Genomic DNA, 25,552 nt, shown 5'->3' with positions numbered 1-25,552 from the left:
GCCAAACCCACTCCAAGAAAGCCACACTTCCTAATAGTGCCACTCCCTATGATTTTATAGGGGCCAATTACATTCAACATACCACACCTACTCTATTTAAATAAATAGAAATCATACCAGTGTTTACAGCACTGAAATCCTATTGACACGCATGAATTATGACTCAAACAAAAATATGTGTATGCAATTTAAGTTGTGTCCACTCCAAACCAGGATTCAGTAATGTCTATCAGTTTGTACCAATGGCATGTTATGGTTCATTTAACAATGTCATGTGCCAGAGAACCTAATTAATCAGTCAGTTGATAGTCTTATTTCTAGAAAATAATTGCTTCATTCTAATGATAGCTTTACACAACTAAACAGAAGATTAATGCCCTCATTATAAATTTCTCACCCTTCAGTTACGCAATAAAGGGTCAAAACAAGCGAAAGATAATAAACTAAATTGAGAATAAATGATGCAATCGTGCCTATCATAGGAGTTTACTTGTAGAAATGTTTGAATAGTGTTAGATCCCCAAATAGTGACTTGCAGAAGTGCATTTCTCTATTGCTTGCAGTGCAGCACCCTGAAAGTGCCCATTTTATGTCAAGGAGATCATTGCCAGGCTGATAATAATTCTACACTGCATGCCTTATATAGATCATCTATCTTGATCTTTAATCTATGAGCAGAACAAATATGTCACTTACCTCATGAATAATCAGCCTATATTTCATCCTATGAACACTGATTACCATCAAGTGAAACTTAGGGAGGCATATATAGCTTTTTAATGTTTCAGAATATTTCAAAATGAAATCCGCCTTGGCATGTCACCCTTTATGAATATTAAAAAGTGAAGCCATGTGGCTATGCCTTCATTGGTGGGAGAATCACCAGTTATTGAAAGCAGTTGAACACCTGATTTGTAGTAGACACTTAACGGAGTTATCACAAGTTATATCCTTAATACTTGAGGGCTATAAATTATTACCCATCAAAGTGTGGACACTGGAGTACAGAGGGATTAAATGATTGCTCCCAAATGGCATTTACATAAAAGATCACCTCTCAACTTCTACATTGAATTATTCTGTCTCATGCCAGTGGGTTAAACTAATAAAATGATATTTTTTAAAAATGTTGATTTCCTACACATAAGTCAGACAATGAAGCCTTCACTGTTTGCCATCCTTGAGACTGAACTCTTTGTCCTCACAGTTGAGTAATTTTTTAGTTGGAGATTCCCATCTCATGTTCTCTATACAATGAAACAGAAAAACAACTAGAGTAGTTCTGGTCATCTGTATCACTGTCTTTCTTAAGTCACATGATGTCTTTGCTTGCTGCTGAGATTAAGTCTAGACTCTTGACCATCAAACAAGGAAAAAATTCTTAAAGATCTGCCCCTGTTTCTTGCTCCAGACTGACCACGGATGGCTACTCCAAGTACCACCTCCCTGGATACTTTGAAGCAGCAGCAGTTGCCACCCTTTCTCTTGTCTGAATTTTGGCTAATATTTTTCTTATGGATCCCTTGTTTCTTCTGACCTGGGCAATGCCTACTAACTCTGAGTTATTAGTATTATCAGTATTAGTGTTTTAGTATTCAGCAAGTGAGAAACATAAGGAAAGAATATTTCATACTTGCTTAATTGGCTTTCTGCTACACTGCTATTCCCACCAGGATATTTTCAGTTTCTTCTATTTGATTTTTATTATGATATTTTACAAAATAGACAAGATTTATTTATCTATATGTAGCTGCCAGGCTTTTGTTTTGCTATTATTGTGACTCTGTGGTCATTATGTCATTACTTTGCACAGCTGGGGATAATGAACATGAAAGAATACTCAGGGAGATGAGTGAGGAGGGACACATACTGATTGTTTCTGGGGGAAAATACAAAGAATAGACTCATGGAATCATACCTTAAACCCTAATAGCAAATAGGTTTTGAAATAGGTATAGGCTTACACAATTTAATGCTGTGTTGGAGAATCTCATTTTTATTACTAGAAATAACAGATTATTCTGATTAGAGAACACTTAGGAATAGTCATCAGAATCAGGAGGATAACACAAAAATGATAAGATGTTTGGTACAGAGTCTCCCCTTTCTCCGTGCCAGTAATGATCCATTAACATTCCAAATGCTACTGAATGATACATAGACCCTGTGTGTTGTACTCATTAACCTGAACAGTAAATCTTTATGGCTTTGTAAGCAGGGATTTTCACAGAGCTGATGAAATTTAACAGAGGGAATTGAGCATCTATAAATGAACATGGAAGTAAAGGAAAATCCAACTGGTAACTTGAGGCTGGGTGCTAGGCTGAAAATTCACCTATGTTTGACATTTTTGTTCCACATATTTCTGTCAATACAAACAATGAAGATTGCAGAGTAGATGCAGGAAAACAGTTGAGAAGGACTTCTTAAATGCCAAGTGTAGTTGCATCAATATTCTATGTCTGTACATGTAATTTTCATATTATTACATTATTTTTAACATGCTAATTTGCATAACTATTGCAATCACTTTTCTATTTGTAAATATAAAAACACTATGCTGGATTCCATATATATATATATGTTTATATATTGTATATTATATATATGTATGTATTTTTAAAGTGACCTTAAGCATAACATAATATCGTGTTCAATGTTTTGTTTTATTACTTCAGAAAACTACTGTATTATTATGTTTCCTTTATCCCATTCTTTTGTCATGTTGAAGTCAGAGGACCGGTGAATTCTGCATAAATGCAACTAGGTTACTCAGTTCTCAATTGATTATTATTGTATCTCAGATTTTATAAAATATAGGGAGAAAGATTTCTCAACACAGCTATTATTACAGAAGTGCTAATTAAAATTAGAACATTATTGCTGATTTAGAGCTTAATTACTGTTGTAGCCATAAAAGACGTATTTTTTCCTCAGAGCTGGCACATATACAAAATCTGAATTTTTCTTGTCATTTACTCAAACAGTATCTAGCTAGTAGCTTTTATATTTAAATAACTTCAACATTAGTAAATATTTAAAAAATAAATGGAGAATAATTGGAGTTTAAGGGGCAAGAACCTCATCAGAGTCATTTGTTACAAATTTTAACTAGAATCATTTACATCAAAAAGGACATGAGTGATTTGTTTTTGTGTGTGTTTCTGTTCCATTGTTGTCAACACAAGCAGATGTCTTTTCTATATCTCATCTCTTGCAGAAAAACATGCTTCTATATCCTTGATACTGAAATACAATGCTCTCTTTCTTTACTTCTTTTTATTATATCATTTATTCATCCATTCAACAAATATTGCCAAATACCTGTTAACCATCATGGGATTTCTTTTATTGTCTTTTTACTATTTTAAAATTCCATAGCAAAGATGTCCCACAGTTGAGTGGGTGGCACAGAGAAAATCTTGTTGTTTTCCTACATAATTGACAGGTGATGATGGGTGCACTCTACTCTACCTCTCTACTCAAGGACTCAGGCTGGTGGGAGGCTGTCACTAACATGAGCTGCCCAAAGTGGAATTAGTCACTGATATTTCCACAGCCAGTATCATGAAAATTCATTGGAAGGGAATTTACTTTCACAAAAACTACAATGAATTTGTATTATCACTCTGCATGTGGCTGCAGTCATATAAGGCACTAGGAAACATTGAGCCACTCTGTTTCTTAGGAAGGAAAGGACTGACCATATCAGATGCAATAACAAGACCTATTCTATTATTAGATCCTTGAGTCACCAAATGCGACTTTCCTTCCTTGTGCTGTGAGAGAAATACCTTCTCCACAATGTAGAACATTGCAGCTTATAATTACTGAAACTAGCTTAAAATCCAGGATCTCTAAGAGGTATAAATCTCCATGATCAGTTAGGTCTTGATGAGGTTCTGCAAGGTCTAATACCTTGTAAAATGATCAGCACACAGAGCTTTCTACCTCTCCCCATACAAAAGACCCAGTGTAAAAGAGTCAGAAAGGAACAGAGTAACTGTTCTAAAAACTATGATCCTGAAAACAGAAGGAGGCAGGGAAGACTCAGTGGAAATAACAGCTATGAAATTCAGCCAAGTGGAGGTGAAAGTAATAAACTAAGTTCTGATATGTGCATCTGGCAACTCTGATTTTCTTTTCTGGGAGTCATGCCAACTCCCCTGGAAGGTTCCTATGTATCCTCCTGGTAAATGGATGTGTTCATGAGCATATCTGAAGGGAATATGGTAGCATTTGCCCTTTTTGGAGGCTTTTCAATTTGTATAGTATCCTTCCCACTGGTGAATGGTCAAGAGGTGCAAGGGATGTTCTGGGAATCATCAATGTTGAAGAACCCAATGGAAAAGTGTGAGGATGTCTTAAAGCAACATTAATTATATCTTGCTGAAATATAGAAAACTTTTCTTCTCAATAAAGCCTACATTTCCAAACCCTTTTAAATTCTAGAACTAACATAAACCAACTAGAGACAACCTCTTTCATCAAAGTGTTCTTCACCCTCATTCCTTCATTTTTTTTTCCTCAAACAATATTAAACATATTCATTCTTCTTAGCAAACTGTGAGATAAGCAACCGTGTAGAGCAAAGTTTCTTCTCATGATAAGTCTGAAGCTGAGGTGCTGCCCATGGTACAGTCTGTGACTCCCCAGGCTTTGCAGAGTCAATGTTCTGTCATCACTAAGAACGTCCAGGAATACAAATCCAAGAAAAAGAGATTGTTCTTAAGTTTGAAATGACCTTGGTTTCCACATTACATCTGCACACATCTTGGGTTTCTTCAATTTGTCACAAAAGTACATATAGATGGCAGGGTGTCTGGTCATATTCATTGCTTACAGAACTTTTTGTCAAAGGATGGCCCTTTTTATGGAAATAATACGGAGTAAACATAGACATGGACCCTACACAGTTCATTATGACAGTGAGCCATCATTTTCTTATGGTACTCCATTATGTCCCTTATAATCTGAAAGTGACAATTCCTTTTTGGTGTGATTATGTTTTTCATGGAAAACAATAATTATATTTTCTTTGTCATAGTCTTTCTCATGGCTGCTTCTTGTTCTCCTTTGTGTTCATCAATACAAATCTTGATGACAATTCAATGATATAATATAGTAATGGCACCAGATAGTGTTCAGCAATACTGTCTTGATACAGTATACTCTAGGAAACAGAACCAGATATTTACTCAACAAAAAGCTGCTACCAATGTCAGCATCTTTCCCTGTAAGTGTTGATCATTAAATAATTTTCTCATGTTTGCCACATTGTGAGTCTCAGAAAATTAACCCAATGACTATCAGGAATTTGCTGAGTCTGCATAAGGACCCTGAATTGGTTTGTATTGTTTATTTTTTAATGTTTATTTTTATTTTTAGCTTATGTAGGTATTGGAGGGGTATGTATAGATGAATGCAGGTGTCCACAGAATCCAGAAGAGAATGTCAGATCACCTGCAGTTCTAGTTAGAAGTGGTTATCAGCCACCTGACTTAGATGCTGAGAGCCTAACTTATGTCCTTCTGCAAGACCACACTGGCTCTGAACTGTGGAGTCGTTGCTCCAGCCCAGGGTTGCACCATTTCTATTAAGATATGTATGTGAAAGAAGATACAAATGTCCAGCTACCAATCAATGCCATTAACCTTCTATGATGCAAAGATGAATCTATCATTCAGCATTTTAAATAGTTTTTATGAATTTTGAATTTTATGTGAATATTGAAAGCAGTGAAGGCAGGGCTAAGCACTCTTTTTTTTTCAGCATCTTTCACTAAAATTAAAGTTGGGTCACTATAAATTGTATCCTGGGAAAACAAATGTAACCAAATTCCTTTCTGTTTCTTGTTTTATTTCTAAAGCATAGACTTAATTTTTTCTTCCTGTGTCACCACTTTTAATGAAATCTTAAATGCTTGATCTATTGATACCTAGAAGAAACTCTTGAAGAATAAGAACAATATTCACAAAACACATCATTTTAGCCCCTTCTGTATTTTCTTTCAACCTATACCCATATTCAGATCTTATCTGGTTTGCTATTTGGTATGAAATCACTTTCTTGTCACAATGCGTGGAGCTCATTGATAGAATGTTTATTTAATAGGTTCAATCTCTAATGTTGTCAATAAAAGGAATTTGTAATACTAAGATATTTAATTAATTAATATTCAAATAGATGATAATGGATTACAGCTAATTTAAGCCAAGCAACTTTTAAGGCAAAATATGATGTTATTGTAAGTGTGTATAGAGCCTATAGTAACAGTAATAATGTAAGTATTATTATAATGGTAGCTTTTCTACTTTTGGCATATTATTCTTAAAATGTCCAAATTGAATGCAGCCACTCATTGACATGCCGTTTACCCTCATATAGATAATCAACCTTGTATGCCATAAATCTTGAGAAGTTATCATATGGCAAACACTGCTACAGAAAATCAGTCTGGGACAGTAGTAGAGAGTCAATAAGGGAGGACAAAGTACTCAAACCTGGAAGCCTAAGCACAAGTAGGAAACAGCTGCTGAGTAAATGAACAGATGTGCGTTTGAGTTTACATGATAATATGCTGTGATTGGCAAGTGCCAAGAGGAACCAGCAGGGGACACACGCTGAGTGCTAGTCAGAAGAAGGATCAGGAGAACCTCTTGTGAGTGACATAAGTTAAAGACAGGAAGAATGGGGACAGCTGAGCACTGAGGAAAAGCAATTTTCAGATAATAGGTCAACAAATAGAAAGACACTGGGACAATAGCATGTCTTCCGTGATCAGAGAACATTCTGTAGCATTGGTGTGCCTTGAATTGAGTCAGGAAGGGGGAACTGGCAGAGTGGGGCCGGAAATAACAAATTTTTATAAACGTTTTCTCTTTTTTTTTCTAAAGGACATTGGGAAGACATCTAAGGGCTTTGAGTAGAGAAAGACGGCTTAACATATCTGTAACAATGACTGCTATGTAGAAAATAGAAAGACAAAAATAGGGCAAAAAAAAAGCAATAAGCAGGATGTTGAATCATTTGAGAGAGAAATGGAGAACTCTTTCACTCCAGCTGCAGCTGTGAAAATGTTGGGACATGTTCAGGTTCTATACTTATTTGCAAGTAGAAATTAAAGAACATGCTGTTGGGATTAAATGTTACACATGAGATAAAAGAGAGAAGCCCACATATTGTCATTTGAGTCACACTAACATGTATCCAATGATAATGACAGAAGAGTGTAAAAGGAACAAGTATGAGGTGGGAAGAAAATCATTTTCATTTTTGAATTTGGAAAAATTCACTTTGACAAGCAAATAGAAATGTACACTAGGCTCACATACTTGAGAGCAGAAGGGAGAGGTGCCAATGGTAGAGATATAATTGAGAAGCCATAAGAAGAGAGTGGGTGTTTAACCACAGACACAGACGAGGTTGCTTTTGGAGTTAGAATAAGAAGAGAAAATTTCTAATAAATGAGAGTAGGTGATGGGCCATGGGAAGTTTACTAGTAGAGAAAAATGAAGGAATGAATTAGAAATATCTCAAAGCAAGAGGAGTATTTAAAGGAGGATAAAATGGCCAATGGTATCACATGACATTAGAGGAAAATTACAATGAATTCTTATTATATTTGAACATGTCCGGATCTGTACAAGAATTCTTTCAGTGAATCCACAGATATAGCAGCCTGATGTCATCAAAAGGAAGCAAGGGATTGTGGGTGGAAAGAATGAGTACAGCCTTCCCTTCAGGAAGTGTTGCTGTGGAAGCTCACATAGAGGGGGCTAGTCACTGCGAAAGATGGATGCTAATTGGAATGAGGTCTGTAAGAGGGAAGCAGTGATGCTGTAGAACCAAGAAAGAAACAATTGTGGGGGGGGGGGGGGACTCTGTGATCCTTTGAAAAGAAACAACGCAAGTGCCCCTTTCATAGCTATTCAATGTGGAAATACTGAGTGGAAATAAATAGCTCAAATATTTAACAAGTCTATAGACTAGAAAAGATGTATATTTTTAATGTTGCCAGTAATAAAGGACACATATCAGATCATCAATTTGTATGGCAATGTTTTCTTCAAAATAGACTCCATATCCTTCTTCTTATCAACTTTTGAAGTCTTAGACTTGTGTTTGAGGGGAAATTTAATTTATTAAATAGGGAGATGGATAGGTAGATGATAGATGATTGTTAGATGATGATGATAGATAGATAGACAGATGATAGATAGATAGACAGATGATAGATAGATAGATAGATAGATAGATAGATAGATAGATAGATAGATAGATAGGATAAATAGACAGACAGGTAGATAGGTGATAGATATGATCAGAGCACTTCTAGTTAATAGCCTTTATTTTTCTCACTGAGTATTTTTTTTAGGATGGTGTTTTATGGCTGGAGGTTACCAGGATATTACCTTAGCACACGTTTGGCTTTGAATTTCTTGTGAAGTTCTAGTTTTGATTCTTCTGCTTACAGAATCATTGATTCCTGTCTAAATCTGTTGCAGTGTGCCTGAATACTATGACTACGGTCATGGAGTAAATGAGGATGCCTACGACAGCTACGGTAAGACCTTTTCCTTCCTATGGTTATGAGATCAGAACTACCATCTGTCACTGACAAGTCAGAAATTACTTCTATATCCACCTCCCGGCCCCATTTTCACAGAAGTACTGGCTACATTGATTTATGTAATTTCACAGTAAGATTTGACTTACAGAACCAGTGCAGAAAATTGAACAGATCAATTTTGATCAAAATTTCAAAAGAAATTAATCACAATCATAGATCATTTCTGCAGAGTTGGTGAGCCGTCAGTAGTAGTGCTGCCTAGTTTCAGCATGCCCATTACTCCAGTCTTTGATGTAACCTCAACATCGTGTCTTTCCTTTTGTCACACAGATATCAGTGAAATCTACATTTAAAATATTTTTAGACTTATAAGTACAGATAATTTTTATTAGATAATAATCTTCAAATTATTTCTCTATCATATGTTTCTCATAATTCCAAATAACATTAATCTTGTGAGCATTAAAATTTGATAAAAAATATTAGTCCATAAAGTTGATTTCAAAGTGCCTTAATGAATCAAAAAAATCACTATAAATTAACCATAATTCTATTTAAACATTTGCTGTGCCTGTGATCTATTTACACAATACAACATTTTGATGGGTCTGGTTCTATAAAACATTCAGTTAACAGGTTGGCCTTGAAAATGACATTTAGACATTTATATTCTTGGATTTTCATTAAATTTATACAAAGGCCCCCTCTTCCTCTGATGGAGAATAAAAAAGACAATGAAGTAATCTAGGTGTTTGGAGCTCCATGTCATGAGAGTGTAGTGCTATGTCAGTGTGGAGGAAGAAAGAACAAATGTTGTGGGAAAGGGGAGAGGAAGGTGCAGAAGACCAGGTCAAGGAAGGACAGCACAGATGGTCAGGAGGGGAGGACAGCACAGATGGTCAGGAGGGAGGACAGCACAGATGGTCAGGTGGGGAGGACATCACAAATGGTCAGGAGGGAGGACAGCACAGATGGTCAGGTGGGGAGGACAGCACAGATGGTCAGGAGGGGAGGACAGCACAGATGGTTAGGAGGGAGGACAGCACAGATGGTCAGGAGGGAGGACAGCACAGATGGTCAGGAGAGAGGACAGCACAGATGGTCAGGAGGGAGGACAGCACACATGGTCAGGTGGGAAGGACATCACAAATGGTCAGGAGGGAGGACAGCACAGATGGTCAGGTGGGAAGGACATCACAAATGGTCAGGAGGGAGGACAGCACAGATGGTCAGGAGGGAGGACATCACAGATGGTCAGGAGGGAGGACAGCACAGATGGTCAGGAGGGAGGACAGCACAGATGGTCAGGAGGGAGGACAGCACAGATGGTCAGGTGGGAGGACAGCACAGATGGTCAGGTGGGGAGGACATCACAAATGGTCAGGAGGGAGGACAGCACAGATGGTCAGGTGTGGAGGACAGCACAGATGGTCAGGAGGGGAGGACAGCACAGATGGTTAGGAGGGAGGACAGCACAGATGGTCAGGAGGGAGGACAGCACAGATGGTCAGGAGAGAGGACAGCACAGATGGTCAGGAGGGAGGACAGCACACATGGTCAGGTGGGAGGACATCACAAATGGTCAGGAGGGAGGACAGCACAGATGGTCAGGTGTGGAGGACAGCACAGATGGTCAGGAGGGGAGGACAGCACAGATGGTTAGGAGGGAGGACAGCACAGATGGTCAGGAGGGAGGACAGCACAGATGGTCAGGAGAGAGGACAGCACAGATGGTCAGGAGGGAGGACAGCACAGATGGTCAGGTGGGGAGGACATCACAAATGGTCAGGAGGGAGGACAGCACAGATGGTCAGGTGGGAAGGACATCACAAATGGTCAGGAGGGAGGACAGCACAGATGGTCAGGTGGGGAGGACATCACAGATGGTCAGGAGGGAGGACAGCACAGATGGTCAGGAGGGAGGACAGCACAGATGGTCAGGAGGGAGGACAGCACAGATGGTCAGGTGGGAGGACATCACAGATGGTCATGTAGGGAGGACAGCACAGATGGTCAGGTGGGAGGAGCACATCACAGATGGTCAGGTGGGGAGGACAGCACAGATGGTCAGGTGGGAGGACATCACAGATGGTCAGGTGGGAGGAGCACATCACAGATGGTCAGGTGGGGAGGACATCACAGATGGTCAGGTGGGAGGACATCACAGATGGTCAGGTGGGGAGGACATCACAGATGGTCAGGTGGGGAGGACAGCACAGATGGTCATATGGGAGGACATCACAGATGGTCAGGTGGGAGGACAGCACAGATGGTCAGGTGGGAGGACAGCACAGATGGTCATATGGGAGGACATCACAGATGGTCAGGTGGGAGGACAGCACAGATGGTCAGGTGGGAGGACATCACAGATGGTCAGGTGGGAGGACATCACAGATGGTCAGGTGGGGAGGACATCACAGATGGTCAGGTGGGAGGACAGCACAGATGGTCATATGGGAGGACATCACAGATGGTCAGGTGGGAGGACAGCACAGATGGTCAGGTGGGGAGGACATCACAGATGGTCAGGTGGGAGGACAGCACAGATGGTCATATGGGGAGGGAAAGAATAAAGTTTACAAAGAAGAATGGAGTCATTCTTAGAAACAGTCATTACTTAGGAACGCCATAGCACACTAGCAAGAGATAGGATCCTAGCCTATGATAGGATCTGCATCACCATCCTCTAGAGGACATTCTCACACATTGCCTGCTTTTTCAAGATGAGGAACTAAGGCTGTAGCATTAAGTGACTTTTCCTCAGTGGAACAATTAACATGAAACCCCAAAGTGTCTGGTTGATATTTTCCCCTAAAAATGGGAGCAGTGATTATTGCGGAAATACAATAAGATCTGACACTTTTAATCTTAGTAAGGTCACCACTGCCCAGCTAGGTTGAGGTACAGGGCTGAACACCCGTGGCATCCACAGTTCCTTGGGTTCAACAAGAAAATAGCTGTCTTATCAAATTCCAAGCCTATACCTCCTTGTACAGGAATCAAGCCACGTGCCTTGTCCAGCTAGTGACTGAAGATGATACAAGAATAAGATACAAACATAGTTTTTCTGCTTTCATTAGTGAGGGTGCTGAGGTGTAGCTTTTGTTGGTCATCCTGAATCCAGGATCGTCTAACAACCAGCCACCTCCACCATTCCCCTCATCTTTAACCCAATGAGATCAAAGTCATGTACCTGAGGTGCATCAGACTGTCTTAGTTATGGTTTCTATTGCTGTGAAGAGACACCATGACCATGACAACTCTTATAAAGGAAAAACATTTAACTGGGGCTGGCTTACATTTTCAGAGGTCTAGTCCATTGTCATCTTGGGGGGAAGCATGGCAGCTGGGAGTACGGCAGCATGCAGGCAATCATGCTGCTGGAGAATTAGGCATCTTGATCTAACAGCAACAGGAAGTAAACCGAAACACTTGGTGTGGCTTGATCATATAGGAGACCTCAAGGCCCACCTTTGCAGTGACACACTTCCTCCAGCAAGGCCACATCCATTCCAGCAAAGCCACACCTCCTAAGAGTGCCACTCCCTGTGGAGGCCATTTTCTTTCAAACTACCACACAGAGGCAAGATCAGTGCTTTATCTGCCTTGGTCTCTGTGGCAGTTTGAATGAGAATGTCTCCCATAGGCTCATATGCTTGAGTACCTGTTCCCTAATTAGTGGAACTCTTTGGGAAGGGTTAGGAGGTAGGGCCTTGTTGGAGAAAGTGTGTCACTGGGGGCAGGTTTTGAGGTTTCATAAGACTCGTGCTAGTCCCAGTGTGAGCTCTGTCTTCTATTTGCTCATCAAGATGGAGTTCTCAGCTGTTCCTGCCTCCATGCCTTTGTTCCTCTATCATGGACTCTAACTCTCTGAAATCATAAACCCACATTAAACACTTTCTTGTAAGTTGCCTCTGCCATGGTTTCTTATCACAGCAATAGAGAAGTAACTATGACAACCTCCAAGGTCCATCTCCCAGGTCTGTCCCCCCCCAAATGTCAGTGATGACCTTGCCCAAGCAATTGGTGGTTAGAAAGGTCTGAGACTGATAGTCAAACTGACCATTTAGAACAGACCCAGGCTAAGTATGTGCCTTCTGCCTTCATCCTGGTCAGCAAGCCTTCATGGAGCCACCAAGAAGCAGGAAGCAGCAGAAAAGCATTAGAAACCATGGGAATACCACTTTAATGAGATTGTCAACATTGTCTGACAGATGTGGGACTGACTAGTCTTACCCGGAGAACTCTCCAGAACTATTAAGGAGATCCTGGGTACTGCACAATATGTGCACAGCAATGTGGATGACTGCCACCCTCATGACATCATTGATGACATCAGCAGTGGTACTGTCAAAGCTCAGCTAGTGTAAGAGCAACATGAGAGTATTTCAGCAAATGATCATCTGATGAAGAAAAGATACAAACTTAGCTTTTTATAAATGTATTCTTCTTTTTGCACATAGGCGTTGGTAGGTGCTAGCTTTACGATGGTGTACAAAGTAGATATTATTTTTCTATGGCTCCTGTTGTTTCCTGTTCAGTAATAGATGGCTGTATACATATTACACAAGATTATAATCTTTATGAGTTTAGAACCCAGAATTCAGATACCAAGTGTTCTGAATTGGTATAGATCTGTACAAAGTTGGAGAACACTATTTATTTAAAAATGCTTGTTAAGTGGCTATGAAATGTAAGTGATGCTCTCAGTGGTGGGAATACTACAGACGAAAATCTCCTGGACCTTCTTTTCTAATGAGGAGGCATATTATTATTCATGAAACGTCTTGAGATTTTCATTGTAGTCGTCATTTTCTACATTTGGTATGTCAGTGTGAGGAAAATAGCTGCCATCTCTCCTTAAGGAATCATATGCAGTGGAATCAGTGCTGCATTTGGTGATGTGCAGCAGGATGGCTTGTGAAGGGATGAAAAAAATTCAGTCCTAAGAGAAAAAAACTTCAATCAGGGAATGAACCAACAAAATGAATAGATAGTTCTCAGAAGAAAAAAATAGAAATAACAACAAACACAAGAAAAATGTAATCAATGTATTGAGCCATCAGAGAGATGAAAATTGAAAATACTTTAAAATCCCCTCCCACCCCTGTCAGAGGGGATAACATCAAGGAAAAAATATGACAACAGATGCTAGTGAGGATGTGGGGTAAGAAGATCCCTTATTTGCTGCTGGTGGTAACATAAATTCATTTAGCCACTATTAAAATAATGAAGAGGATTCTCAGAAAACTGCAAATAGAATAGCTCAGTTTATATCACCCTGAAGTACATATCCAGAGGACTCCAAGTCCTATCATAGAAACACTTGGACATTGATGTTATTTTGCTACCAGATTCACTACAACTAAGAACATCAACAGAAAAAGTAGAACATGGCAAATATACACAGTAAAATATTGAGCTGGATAGGAAAATGAAATCATAACATTTGCAGGGAATAGGTAGAACTGAAGATCTTTATATGAAGTGAAATAAGCTAAACTCAGAAAGACAAACAACACATTTTCGTGTGTATGTGTGTGTGTGTGTGTGTGTGTGTGTGTGTGTGTGTGTGTGTGTGCACGCATGTGGTTACTGAATATTTACTGATTTACTCCATAATTTTAAGAATGCAACATTTTGTTACATTGCCCAGGTTAGTTTCAAACTGTGGATTCAAGTGCTTCTCTGCAGTTAAACTCCCAAGTATCTGGGACTCCAAGTCTGGGCCTCTATTTTATACAGTTTATTTTGTGTATCATGAGATGAAAAGAATTTTTGTCTCACTGGGGTTCATGTTTCATTGTTGAAGTAAAAAATATAAATTATATATTTGGAGGTGACATTAAATATTAAATGCTTTCCTTGCAACACTATAATACTAAATTTAAATATAACTAAATATTTAAATGTATTGATTATAAAGATCATTTAATATTTAGTATGTTATCAGATCTGTTTTTATTAAACTAATATTTATTACATTTTTAGAATGTATTTATTTTTAGAGAATGAATATTTGATTGGTAAGAATTTAAAATCAGTTTCTGCACATCTAAAATATTTTCTAATTAAATCAGAATTACTAAAATTATTTTGGATATGTATGAATAGCTCATAATTCAATGGGGAAGTATTTTAATTACAGGCCAAGCACCAGCTTACCCAAGCAAGACTTCACATGAGAAACACCCTCTTCATTCTCTCTGAGATTGACAGCTATGAATGGACAGCAATATTATCTTCTCAGAGAAAAGAGCTGTTTATTAAAATGTATTTAATGTATGAACCAGAGAGCTAATTATGCATCCATTCGTTAGTGGCATTTTAAGTGACAGCTGTGTGGAACCAAGGAGGATAATATTAATACACTATCTTGAAATGAATGGAAGCAAAAAGAAATTGGGGGCTGTATTTCAATCCAGGGCACCGGAGTGCGGCACTTCAAGTAGATTGCAGAACACGAACATCCTCATTTTTCATTGAGGAGCTTGATGATTATTATCCCAGTGTGAAAATAAGCCTGCATTGATTAATCTGTGAAAACAGCTAAAGAAAATGAAGCCAACTGGCATTCATGCCAGCCCTGGGATTGAAGAACAAAAAGCCTGCTGTATTTAACAGTAAATAGAGATACACATTTGAGAAATTGATTTTACAAAAGATGAGTTTTCTAAAATTGCCATGAATATAAAAGCCATTGGAAATAAAATACATGCAAACAGTTTGTTTGTCCTAGAATTTAATATTGAAATTTTTTTTTTGTATTCCTGAGAATAATATCACACAGTGCAGCAGGCTTTCTCTGGGCTGCCAACCAGCTCCCAAATCACGACACGGAGACTTATTATTAGTTATGAATGCCTGTTTTTAGCTTATGCTTGTCCCACCAGCTCTTATAATTTAATTTAACCTGTTTCTCTTCATGTACCTTTTACCTCAGGGCGTTTTTACCTTTCTTGCATTCTGTATGTCCTACTTTTCCTGTTTCTTCTGTGTCTGGCTGACTGGTGGCTCCCTGCCGCCGCCCCCCCCCCCACTTCTCCCTCTTTTTCTCCCTAGTTCTCTGTTCTCTCTTGAGCCGAGATTCCTCCTCCTACTTCTCTCTGCCAATCGGCCCTGCCTATCCCTCTACTGCCAGCTCTTGGCCATTCAGTGCCTTAGGCAGGCAAAGCAACACATCTTTACATGGTTAGAGTAATATTCCACAACATTAACAAATGTAACACATCGTTACCTAGTTAAAGCAATATTCCACAACAACACAGAGTTATTTCATCTTAATGTAAAATTTTGAACTTTATTTTTTTTTAACTGAAAGACAACCTACGGGAATTGTGTTCAAAAAGTATCTTAAAAATTCCTTTGTAGATGGGTGGCAGTGGCACATGCCTTTAATCCCAGCACTTGGGAGGCAAAGCCAGGCAGATCTCTGTGAGTTCAAGGCCAGCCTCATATACAGAGCGAGATCCAGGACAGGTACCAAAGCTACACAGGGAAACCCTGCCTTGAAACCAACCCCCCCAAAAAAAATTCCTTTGTAATTTAAGAATAAACTAATTTTCCCTTATATTATTTCAGAGATTGCAATTAAATGACATCTAATACAGTGAGTTCTGATAATACATGGATATCATCTTTCCTAGAGGCAGCATAACTTGAACAATTGCAGGGGGGCGGGAACGTGGCTCAGTGAGTTAATGTCCTGGCACACCAGCCTGTCAACCTGAGTTGGGATCCTCAGAACTCAAGTGAAAGCTGGACACTGTAGCAGTCACACTGTTGCCTATAATCCCAGTGTCTCTTCTCCAGGAGTGTGGGAAGCAGCCTCAGGAGACTCTCCAGAGACTAACTGCCTGGTTTACTGAAGAGAACCTACCTCAAACAAACAGAAAGACAAAGGCTAACACATAAAGGCTGATCTCAGCTCTCCATAGGTTGCGTACCCAGAAATGAATGCACACACACACACACACACACACACACACACACACACACACACACACCACACCACAGCTTCACTACTTCATTACCTAGTTGGTATTTTTTACATTACGTATATTTAAGATTTCAGTTTTGTTTTGAACTGTCTACTCTCAATTGAATAGTTTAAGGCAACCTGGGAACCTGCATCTGCTGAATCTGCCTATGTTAGAGATTGTAAATTCAATTACACTGGTAAGCTTAGAAAAAAAAGACTAGTTTTCACTTTTGATCAGCTATGTCAAAAATCTTTTGAGACAAGGACATGTGTTAAGGATGATTTAAAAGCTTGTTGGACACCACGAGCTAGTTTGGGGGTACACAATGAGATAGTACTATTCTGTGGATGATTAAGAATAGGGTGCAAGATGGGCACTTGTATCTCCAAAGCAATCAACAGAGGAACATGGGAGCACAGTCTCCATGATCCTGGAGCTTAAAGCCTGGTTTTTGTTTCTTTCTTTCTTTGTTTACTAATGGCCATGCTGAGTGTCTTTCTGGGACCAAACACTATATAATAATAGAAAAGAGATGTAAAGGAAGCCGATAGATAGAAGTTGAGCTTCTTATCAATGAAGCAATGTAATCATGCCCACCTTCTTCACTGAACTAAAAGGAAGGAATTGTAATTTAGTACTCGATATTACCAATTGATTCTCCCATGTGTTATTTCTCATACAGTCCTCTTGTACTTTCCAAGTCTGTGGATGAATTCTAGACGGACAATAAAGTACAGTTTAGATTCAAGTGAGACAAGTTTCTAAATTGCATTCAGTTGTCACTCACCATTTTGTTTTCTACCTTCCATAGTCCTAATTCTTTCTTCAGCTGGCTTCTTTGTCTCCTCTTTTATTGAGATGAGATCTGAACTCTACAATAAGAAGATGTTTAATTAAAATATTGTGGTCCTCTGCTGTACAGGGGTGAGTCACAATAGACTCATTGTCACTGGCATTTTGAGCTATGTAGCAATTTCAGGCAAATCTGAACTACAAGATAAGATCCTTCCTTAAAAACATTACACCATACCAAAGTAAAATAACAAAAGTAGAAAGCTGTTTCTTCTCTCATCTAAACCCACTGATCTATACTATTCAAAGATTAAAGGTAGACAATAGTAATCCTTATCTCATAGGAAAATTGTGAAGCTTGCTGGTGATCTATACTATAAGAAATTGGCATCATAATGAGTTACAAAACCAGAAAAACTTCTAAGCTTATCCTATCCTCTAGAACAGTTTGAAAACAGCCAGTAAGTATATATTTGAAAGGCACTTTTCTATGAAGTGACTCAGAGCCAGAACAGCCATGTGATTCTTGTGAGCCGCATTCCTGGTTCCCTAAGCAGATTTTGACAAGGGCAGTCAGTTTGGGTTCCCAGCTAGGTTAGTATCTTCATCAACATGAAAACCTAAGAAGAAGCAGTTAAAGGTACATTTGGACTTATGTTGACAATCACGGTAGAAGGAATGGAGGCAAAGAGAAAGACTGGAAGAAGCCAAAGGAAGGATTTGTCTTTCCAGGGTGTACCCTCTCTGACTTACTTCCCAGAGTGCATTCAGCTCTGTCTATATTCATGGATTGATCTGGTGATGAAGATAAAGCCCTTATGAGCCAATCAACTCTCAGAAGATCATTAGCTTGCAAACACACCTATAACAGTGTGACTTTAGGAGGACACTTCATGTCCAAACTACAACCCTTACTTATGAGCTTTGAATACAGATCTGCGGTATGACACAAGTGAACAGCATGTGCAGCCATTTTTTACTGTGGGTTTAAAACCTGTTTTTTTCCCTCTGAGATTCTTATGTGAGTTTCTGAAATGCAAAACTGTATCTAGAATTACCAAAGCACGAACACATTATCTGAGCCATCATGATAAAAAATCTTTATGACATATTTTTTTTAACTGGTTCAGAATTAATGTATGCTGGATGTGATGTTTTAAATGTACTTCCTGGATCCCAAATATTAAAACTTTACTTTCCTATGTACTTTAATAACACCAGTCTTTCTTGAACTGGTCACTCATTCCTGTGCTTTGTGCACACCCAAAACCTAAATGTTTAAAGTACCCGGAACAAAAGCCCAGGTTTGCAACTTTAAAAATTGTCTAGAATTTTCTTTCCCACCATGAATGTTCCCAAAAGTATCTAGTTTCATTGCAGAGAGTAGGTTATGATCTACATGAGGCTTTGTCGGCCTGAACCTGCTGAGCAGAGCATTTGAGACAGGGAAAGTGTGGGTCATCTGAGTAACATTTGTTACAAACGAAGAATAACCTGGATGATTTACACTCCAACCTAAGTAAAATGTTTCTCAAGGACACTGACTTCTTGTGTTATTTATATGAACTCCAGGCATTCTGAGAAGCTTGACTTCTGAGGTAATATGTTACTCACTCACAAAGATAAAATGAGTAACTTGAAAAAAGAAATATCACATATATACACACAAAAATCAAATTGTTAGCAATGCCTCTGCTTGATTTCTTTTGCACAATTGGCTTAAAAATGCCTCCCTTGGGCCAGGCGGTGGTGGTACACACCTTTAATCCCAGCACTAGGGAGGCAGAGCCAGGTGGATCTCCATGAATTTGAGGCCAGTCTAGTCTACAGAGCAAGATTCAAGACAGGCATCAAAACTACAAAGAGAAATCCTGTCTGGAAAACGAAAAAAAAAAATTCCTCCCTGTTCAGTAGCACCATTGATTTCTATGCACTTTCCATTTATGCTGTTCTACTATGGGACTGCCACTATTCAAAGTCCCTTTCCTTATAGGTCTCAAGAACCACTTTAGAATTAAGGCAAGATGATAAAATATAATTAATGTAGGAAAGTCTTCAGAGAAGGAATGATCTGGGATAGGTTCCATTCCACCTGAGTTCCCAGTGAATTTGTAGATTTGCTCAGAACAGCCTCCTCATCTAGATGACTACATGTTAGATGTCGATCTAAGTTCAGGTAAAGGCTGAAAGTTTGTGGTTCCCTCCTCCCCACTTTTCTGAAGGTTTTCCTAAAAGACTGGTTATAAATGTGCTATAATCTTTGAAGTCTGACACACATTTTTCTCTGCGTTTGTCCTTGACTGTGCTCATAATCAGAACATAGGCTAATGACATGCATCATAAAGGGAAAGGCTGATGATACTGTTATTCATAAATAAATATGAACTCAGTTCATGTTTTATAAATCCTGTGGTAGTCTAGTCATTTCAATGTGGCAGAGAGATACTTAGCACCCTCTCTGAGAAGTAATTTTTTATTCATTTATTTTATAGTCCAGCCAATGTTTCTCATAGAACAATCCCCTAGATACTTAGAGCACCATGTTTACTCTGTTATTTACAAAAAGACAGACAGTTTAAAGCTTCACTGTGAGGATATTTTTAAGTGACTTTGCAACAGCATGATGGGACTAAAAATAATTGACTATGAATCCAAACCTTGTACTTAATTTGAAAATATTTTTGAAATCTTAGTGTGTAGTAAATGGACTCCTAAAAGAGCAGCTAAACTCCAAATGGATTTCTAAGTTTTATACCTTTATCTTTCTCAAAACCTCCAGCATAATCAACCTTGTGATGCTTCCTCTCACTCTCTAGTTTCTGTTCTTGCCCCCCCCCAAGGTTCCATAGTTGACTCAGGTTAGGATGGCCTTGGAGTTCTTAAAATCACGTTTATTTTAATGAAACTATCATAGATCACAAATATTATAGATGAGGGGTGAGACACTAACAACAAAATCTTTGAAAACATATTCAGTTGTGACAATGGGAAACACTTACTGAGCTGGAACTCTTAAGAAGCCAAAGTACTGCACATGCATGTACTGCTACTGATTGCACAATGTGGCGAATGTCATGGTAACTGCATCAAACATGGGCATGGTGGGAAAGACACAGAGGAAGGAATCTGGACACAAAAAGAAATTACAATTCTCTAAACCCTGATTCATTGTTATGGTTGGGTTTAATGTAGAAAACGGAAGAAAGGTCCCAATTAAGAGACATAAACCCTTGGTTTCATCTGTTAATGGCAAAGAATCTTGGAAAGTCTAACACTTGCATTTGCTAAATAAGAATTCATTTTTTGCTGCTTGCCCAACTTCATAGTTTCAGTTATTGTGAGCTAACAGTATTATTCATTTTCCCAGCTTAGAGCAAGGAGACAAAAGCATTGTGTTCATTCACACACATGAATACTTGTGTGTGTGTGTGTGTGTGTGTGTGTGAGAGAGAGAGAGAGAGAGAGAGAGAGAGAGAGAGAGAGAGAGAGAGAGAGAAAGAGAGAGAGAGAGAAATGGAATGCAATGTTTAAGGATAATGCAGTACAAAGTCTTCAAATTCTCAAAGCCACTTTCAGTGACTTCTCTTCTCCAACAAAGCCACATCTAAGCCTTCACATAGAGCACCACCACCTGGTGATCAAGGATTTAAGTGCCCGAAACTATGGGGATCATCTCATTCAAACCAGCGCAGTCTTAAATAGTGAACACAGAATATTTCAGTCTTGACTATCATTTTTCATAATGATGTTTCCATGATCATCTCTGAAACATCTGTTTAAATGCAGTCTTTTTCAAATATTGATATATGTTTGATTTTTTTATATAAAATTGAGGTCATTATCTTATACTGAAAACTAAAATGTTCTTATCCCTATTTAGAAGCTTTTAAAAGCTAATTGCAAGATGCATCACAGGCCAGAGGACCTGCATCAGTTGCCCTCAGTGAGGTTTCTCCAGCTGATAGTTTCATTGATTCTGCTGGTCTGGTTTTACAAGTGTGTCTTTCTTCCTGGTACTTGCCTTCTCCAGTGTCTGCTGTCTGACTCTGAAGGAGTAAATTATAAGTGAAAGACCTAGATATGCTAGTTTCTATAATCACATAGATTGTTGAAATAAATCCACCCACAAACAAAGGGGAGGAAGAAGCGGGTCATTTTCGGGAAAACAGCCAATACAGTCTCCATTTCCCACAGCTCTCACATGCTTGGCTGGCTTTTGATATTTGCTTTTGTTCTGGAGTGGTAGTCTAAGTTCCATGTCACAGACGACTCTTCCTAGTCTCTTAAGAGCCATTTTATTTTCTGAGTGGCTTATGGAAGAGGGGATATGAGAAATCTTTCTGTACCTACTCACCTACTTCAACTTTCTCTGTCCTGGGCCCTGCTCATCTCCCACTTTGTGTAGTGAAGCTTATCATAGATCTCAACTCTGGACCAAATGAGAGGCACTGAAAAGATACAACACAGAGATCCTGCATTACATAGTGTTTCAATTAATTGGTCCATGGGACAAAGAATAGGCATTCTTTTTGTTTTGCTTTGAGTCTTACTTGATTCTCAAGATAATCAGGGGCTAAGAACTACTGATTTATTATATGCACTTTGTTTTAGAAGTTTGTATTGAAAGACTAAATGACCAGATTACATTTATGCCCTTCTTGCAATGTTATAGCATTGAAATATAACTCATAACAAATGTTAGTTTATCTTAGTACTAAAATGTTCTCTTCTTTGGAAAACACCAGGGAGGTTTAATTTAAATGGCTATCATGTCATGGGCATGTACATATCCTTGGTATAGTCTCACTTTCTGAAACAGTAAAAGGTTTTTAGCTTGCACTGTTGAGATCATTTTATTATTTTTGTGTTAGTTAACCATTGTTTCTTGAATGATGTTAACTGTAATTGTGAAATCACATGAATGTCACTATCTTTCTCTTACTCATAGTACCAGAAGAATGGGCCACAACTCGTTCCAGCCTGAAGGCACCACCACCAAGGTCAGCCAGAGGGGGATACAGGGAACACCCCTATGGTAGATATTGAAGGTCCTCTTCACCTGTGACCTCCTCAGAGACAGTTCATAGCCTCTGGTCTCCACATAAACAGCAACAAGACAAGTAATAGTCCTTTTGTTTGTTTGTTTTTTCTATTCTAGGGATAAATGCTCATAATTATCCCCACTTATTTCTTGTATTTCCCTCAATACTGTTGACGTGACATTGAAACTAGTATTATTTTACAAAACAGACTGAAAAAAATCATTGGCAAGCATAGTTTATAAACCTTTCAGTAGGATGATACTCTCTTGGTTGTTTTTTTTTAACTGTTGTGTGTGAAACCCCTTACCCCTTTTTGTTTTAGTATCATTTCCTTTTTATTTTGTAAGAAAGAGCATGAATCTGTTAGCAGATTTTGAGTCTCAACCAACTAGCATAACCTTTGTCTAGGGTTGATAAAAGACTGTAATATGATTTTGAACTAGCTGATAATAAAGTTGTAGATAAGATGTTTTAACCTGTCTTTTAATATCTGTTAGTCAGATGGAGATGTTCAATATTAAGTTGTAAATTTAATTTTTAAATGCTGTTTTAATGGGGTTGAAAACAAGTGGCTACTGTATGTATGTAGCTAACTGAATTTGTTCAGTGTTTTAACCTGTATTTGTTTAAAAAAAAAGAAAAAGAAAAAACACACATAAAGTTCCATGTGTAAGCTTCTCTAAATAGGCACCACAATTTGTCAAATATGTTTGCCATAATTTGTCAATAAAGCTGAAGGCTTTTGTAAAAACTAAATTTGGAATTACTTGTTTTCTAACTTTAAATGCCTGCTTTATTTCTTCTTCAAGAGATGCCTAAAATGTTTTCTATTTAAAAATTACAAAAATGAACCCAAGTCTGTTTTAAGCTATCTGTGTAATACTTAAAATGTATTAATAACTTATGGTTGTTAAATAATTTAAAAGTTAACAAACTAAACTGTTACATGAATCATGGTTAGTAAACACTAATGTATAACATGTTAATGGAAGAAATGGATTTAGAATAATAAATGGATTTTAAACTATCCTCTAAGCTTTATCTTGCTAAACACAAATTCTGATTGACTTGTTTGCACTAGCCTGTCTCTCGTGAGAAAGAGTAATGGAGTATAAAGAGGTAAGATTACCACTTACCACTGTCTAAATGCCTAGTTCTTCAACCTTTGAGTTTCCCCGCACATTAAATATCCCATCCAACATGTAAGCATTGCGTAGATTCACTTTATTGTTTTCACTCGAAGGAGTGCGTGGACTTCATTTGCGTAGTTTCTAACAGTTTGTTTGACAAACAAATCATCAGTGTCAATGGCTAGTTGTTGCTATTCAACCTCAAAAACTTTATTTGTAATTTTCAGTGCTAAATATCACCGCCCTTGAAGGCAGTTTAGAGGGCTGATATTTCTTTTGAGACTATCAGACTTGATGGCTGATGATTATTAAGGAAATATGTCGCAGGACTCACAGGATGACTAAACGTTAAACAGGTAACACTAATAGTAACTGTAAGTTTGCCTATGCAACAGTAATGTTAAATATTCTCAGTTATTAAGTTCCTGATAGTTAAAAAAGTAAACCTACAAAAACATAACAAATAGGTCTATAGGCTATTAAAACAACTAATCAACATTAACTAGAGGCACCAAAATTATTTTACAATATATAACCCTCAAGGTAATAAACAGAACTAAAATTAGCAATAACAGTAATGCAACTCTTGCTAACATCAAACGTAAGCTAAATTTTGATGGAGAAAAAGAAAGTGGAAGACTGGATAGTAGGGATGGATGCCAAAACGGTTACTCCTTTAACATAGTTTTTTTTGTTTATGGTGGCTTTTTGTCAATGTGATTGGTTTACTTTTTTCGCTGCTTATCAGCTGAGGCATTTTGCTGTTTAGTTTCTTGCAGCTGGAGTTGCATGCTAATAGTTTTATGACGTGTGTGTCTGTCATCAATTAAAACTGTAAGCATTTGCCTTTTATAAATGCTGCTCAGTTATGCTTTCGTTTTCTATTCTTTCTTACTATTTCAGGTATGCACAAAGAACACCATAAATGGTAGCAGCTGTGATGGGCTAAGGAGGATAAAGGTAAGCTGATGGCTGTCACCTTTGCCATAATCTTCACCAAAATATGACACGTTTTGGTATACTGAATAAGCTTAGATTTTTGTTAAAGAGCTGAATAATACTTATCTTTGCAATAAAGATATGGCTTGGCAGTCAACTGGCATGAAAGGAAATAAGAAGTAGTGGTTAATATTTAGCCCTTTCCTTTGCAATGAACTTTTCTTCTACAAACTATTCTCCCAATTGTACAATCACAGTATTAAAACTTTTAGTACTCTGAAGATAGAAAAACATAATCTTTAAGAAAGGTTAAGGGGAAGAGAAAAGGTGTCCAATTTTTATGCCATCACCCCCATCCCTTTTGACCAGTCAGATAAACACCACCCAGCCTTTCCCAATTGGTCCTCCAGTGATTGAAAAACTCCTTGTTCCTCAGCCGCCATTTTATTTGATTTAGCAAATAGTTATTGAGTAACAAGCACTAGAGGAAGCTGAGGCCTAACTTCTGTACACAGGGAGCTGAAAATATTAGCCAATAAACTTCTGAGTGAAATCCAAACACAGACAGTTATGAAAGCCGCAGGCTGACCAGAGGCAAGGAAAACTGAAATGACTGTGTACAATGTCTAAAGAAAGATTAACACCCCCCCACGCCCAGCTTTCTGTCTCTGGTCATTTGTTTCTTTGTTTTTGTATTTTTTTTAACTATATAAATATTCATTCTTTGGGTGAAGCTCCAAGGGATTCTAGCACCTGGGGTGAGCTCGAGAACTTGGAGGGACTGGAAGGAACAGAGGAGACATTATTCCATGGGGAGGAAAGAGCCCTTGGGGAAGGGAATAGGCTGTTGGAAATGTCTCTTCAACTCACAGCCTTGGAGATCTTTAAGGAGAACCTTTGCAGAAGCACAGCCAGGAGGGGCGGGAGGGGGGCGTTATTAGACAGAAAACGTCCGCAGGGAAACAAGGTCAAAGCCACATGGAGCCATTTGTAGTTATATAGGCATGTGTTCATATAAGGTGGTTCTCCAAATTCAAGTTGTTCAGATAACTACAGAACACTCTCTGTGGAAGAGGCGATGGTGTGTTCCCCCAG

General features: G+C 38.4%; 1 protein-coding gene across 1 annotated transcript in view; it reads left to right on the top strand.

Annotated features, from left to right (window-relative positions):
- Nucleotides 1-25,552, top strand: part of Khdrbs2 (KH RNA binding domain containing, signal transduction associated 2) — a 518,703-nt gene that overhangs the window by 477,534 nt on the left and 15,617 nt on the right. The window contains exons 8-10 of the mRNA XM_037200029.1: nt 8,508-8,566; nt 22,295-22,466; nt 24,422-24,478. Of these exons, the coding sequence (XP_037055924.1) occupies nt 8,508-8,566; nt 22,295-22,392 (157 nt within the window). The 3' untranslated portion in view covers nt 22,393-22,466; nt 24,422-24,478. The remainder of the gene's footprint in view (nt 1-8,507; nt 8,567-22,294; nt 22,467-24,421; nt 24,479-25,552) is intronic.

Source organism: Peromyscus leucopus, chromosome 16_21 (assembly GCF_004664715.2).
Source record: "Peromyscus leucopus breed LL Stock chromosome 16_21, UCI_PerLeu_2.1, whole genome shotgun sequence".
NCBI lineage: Eukaryota > Metazoa > Chordata > Mammalia > Rodentia > Cricetidae > Peromyscus > Peromyscus leucopus.
This window is presented reverse-complemented; position numbering and strand designations above follow the sequence as displayed.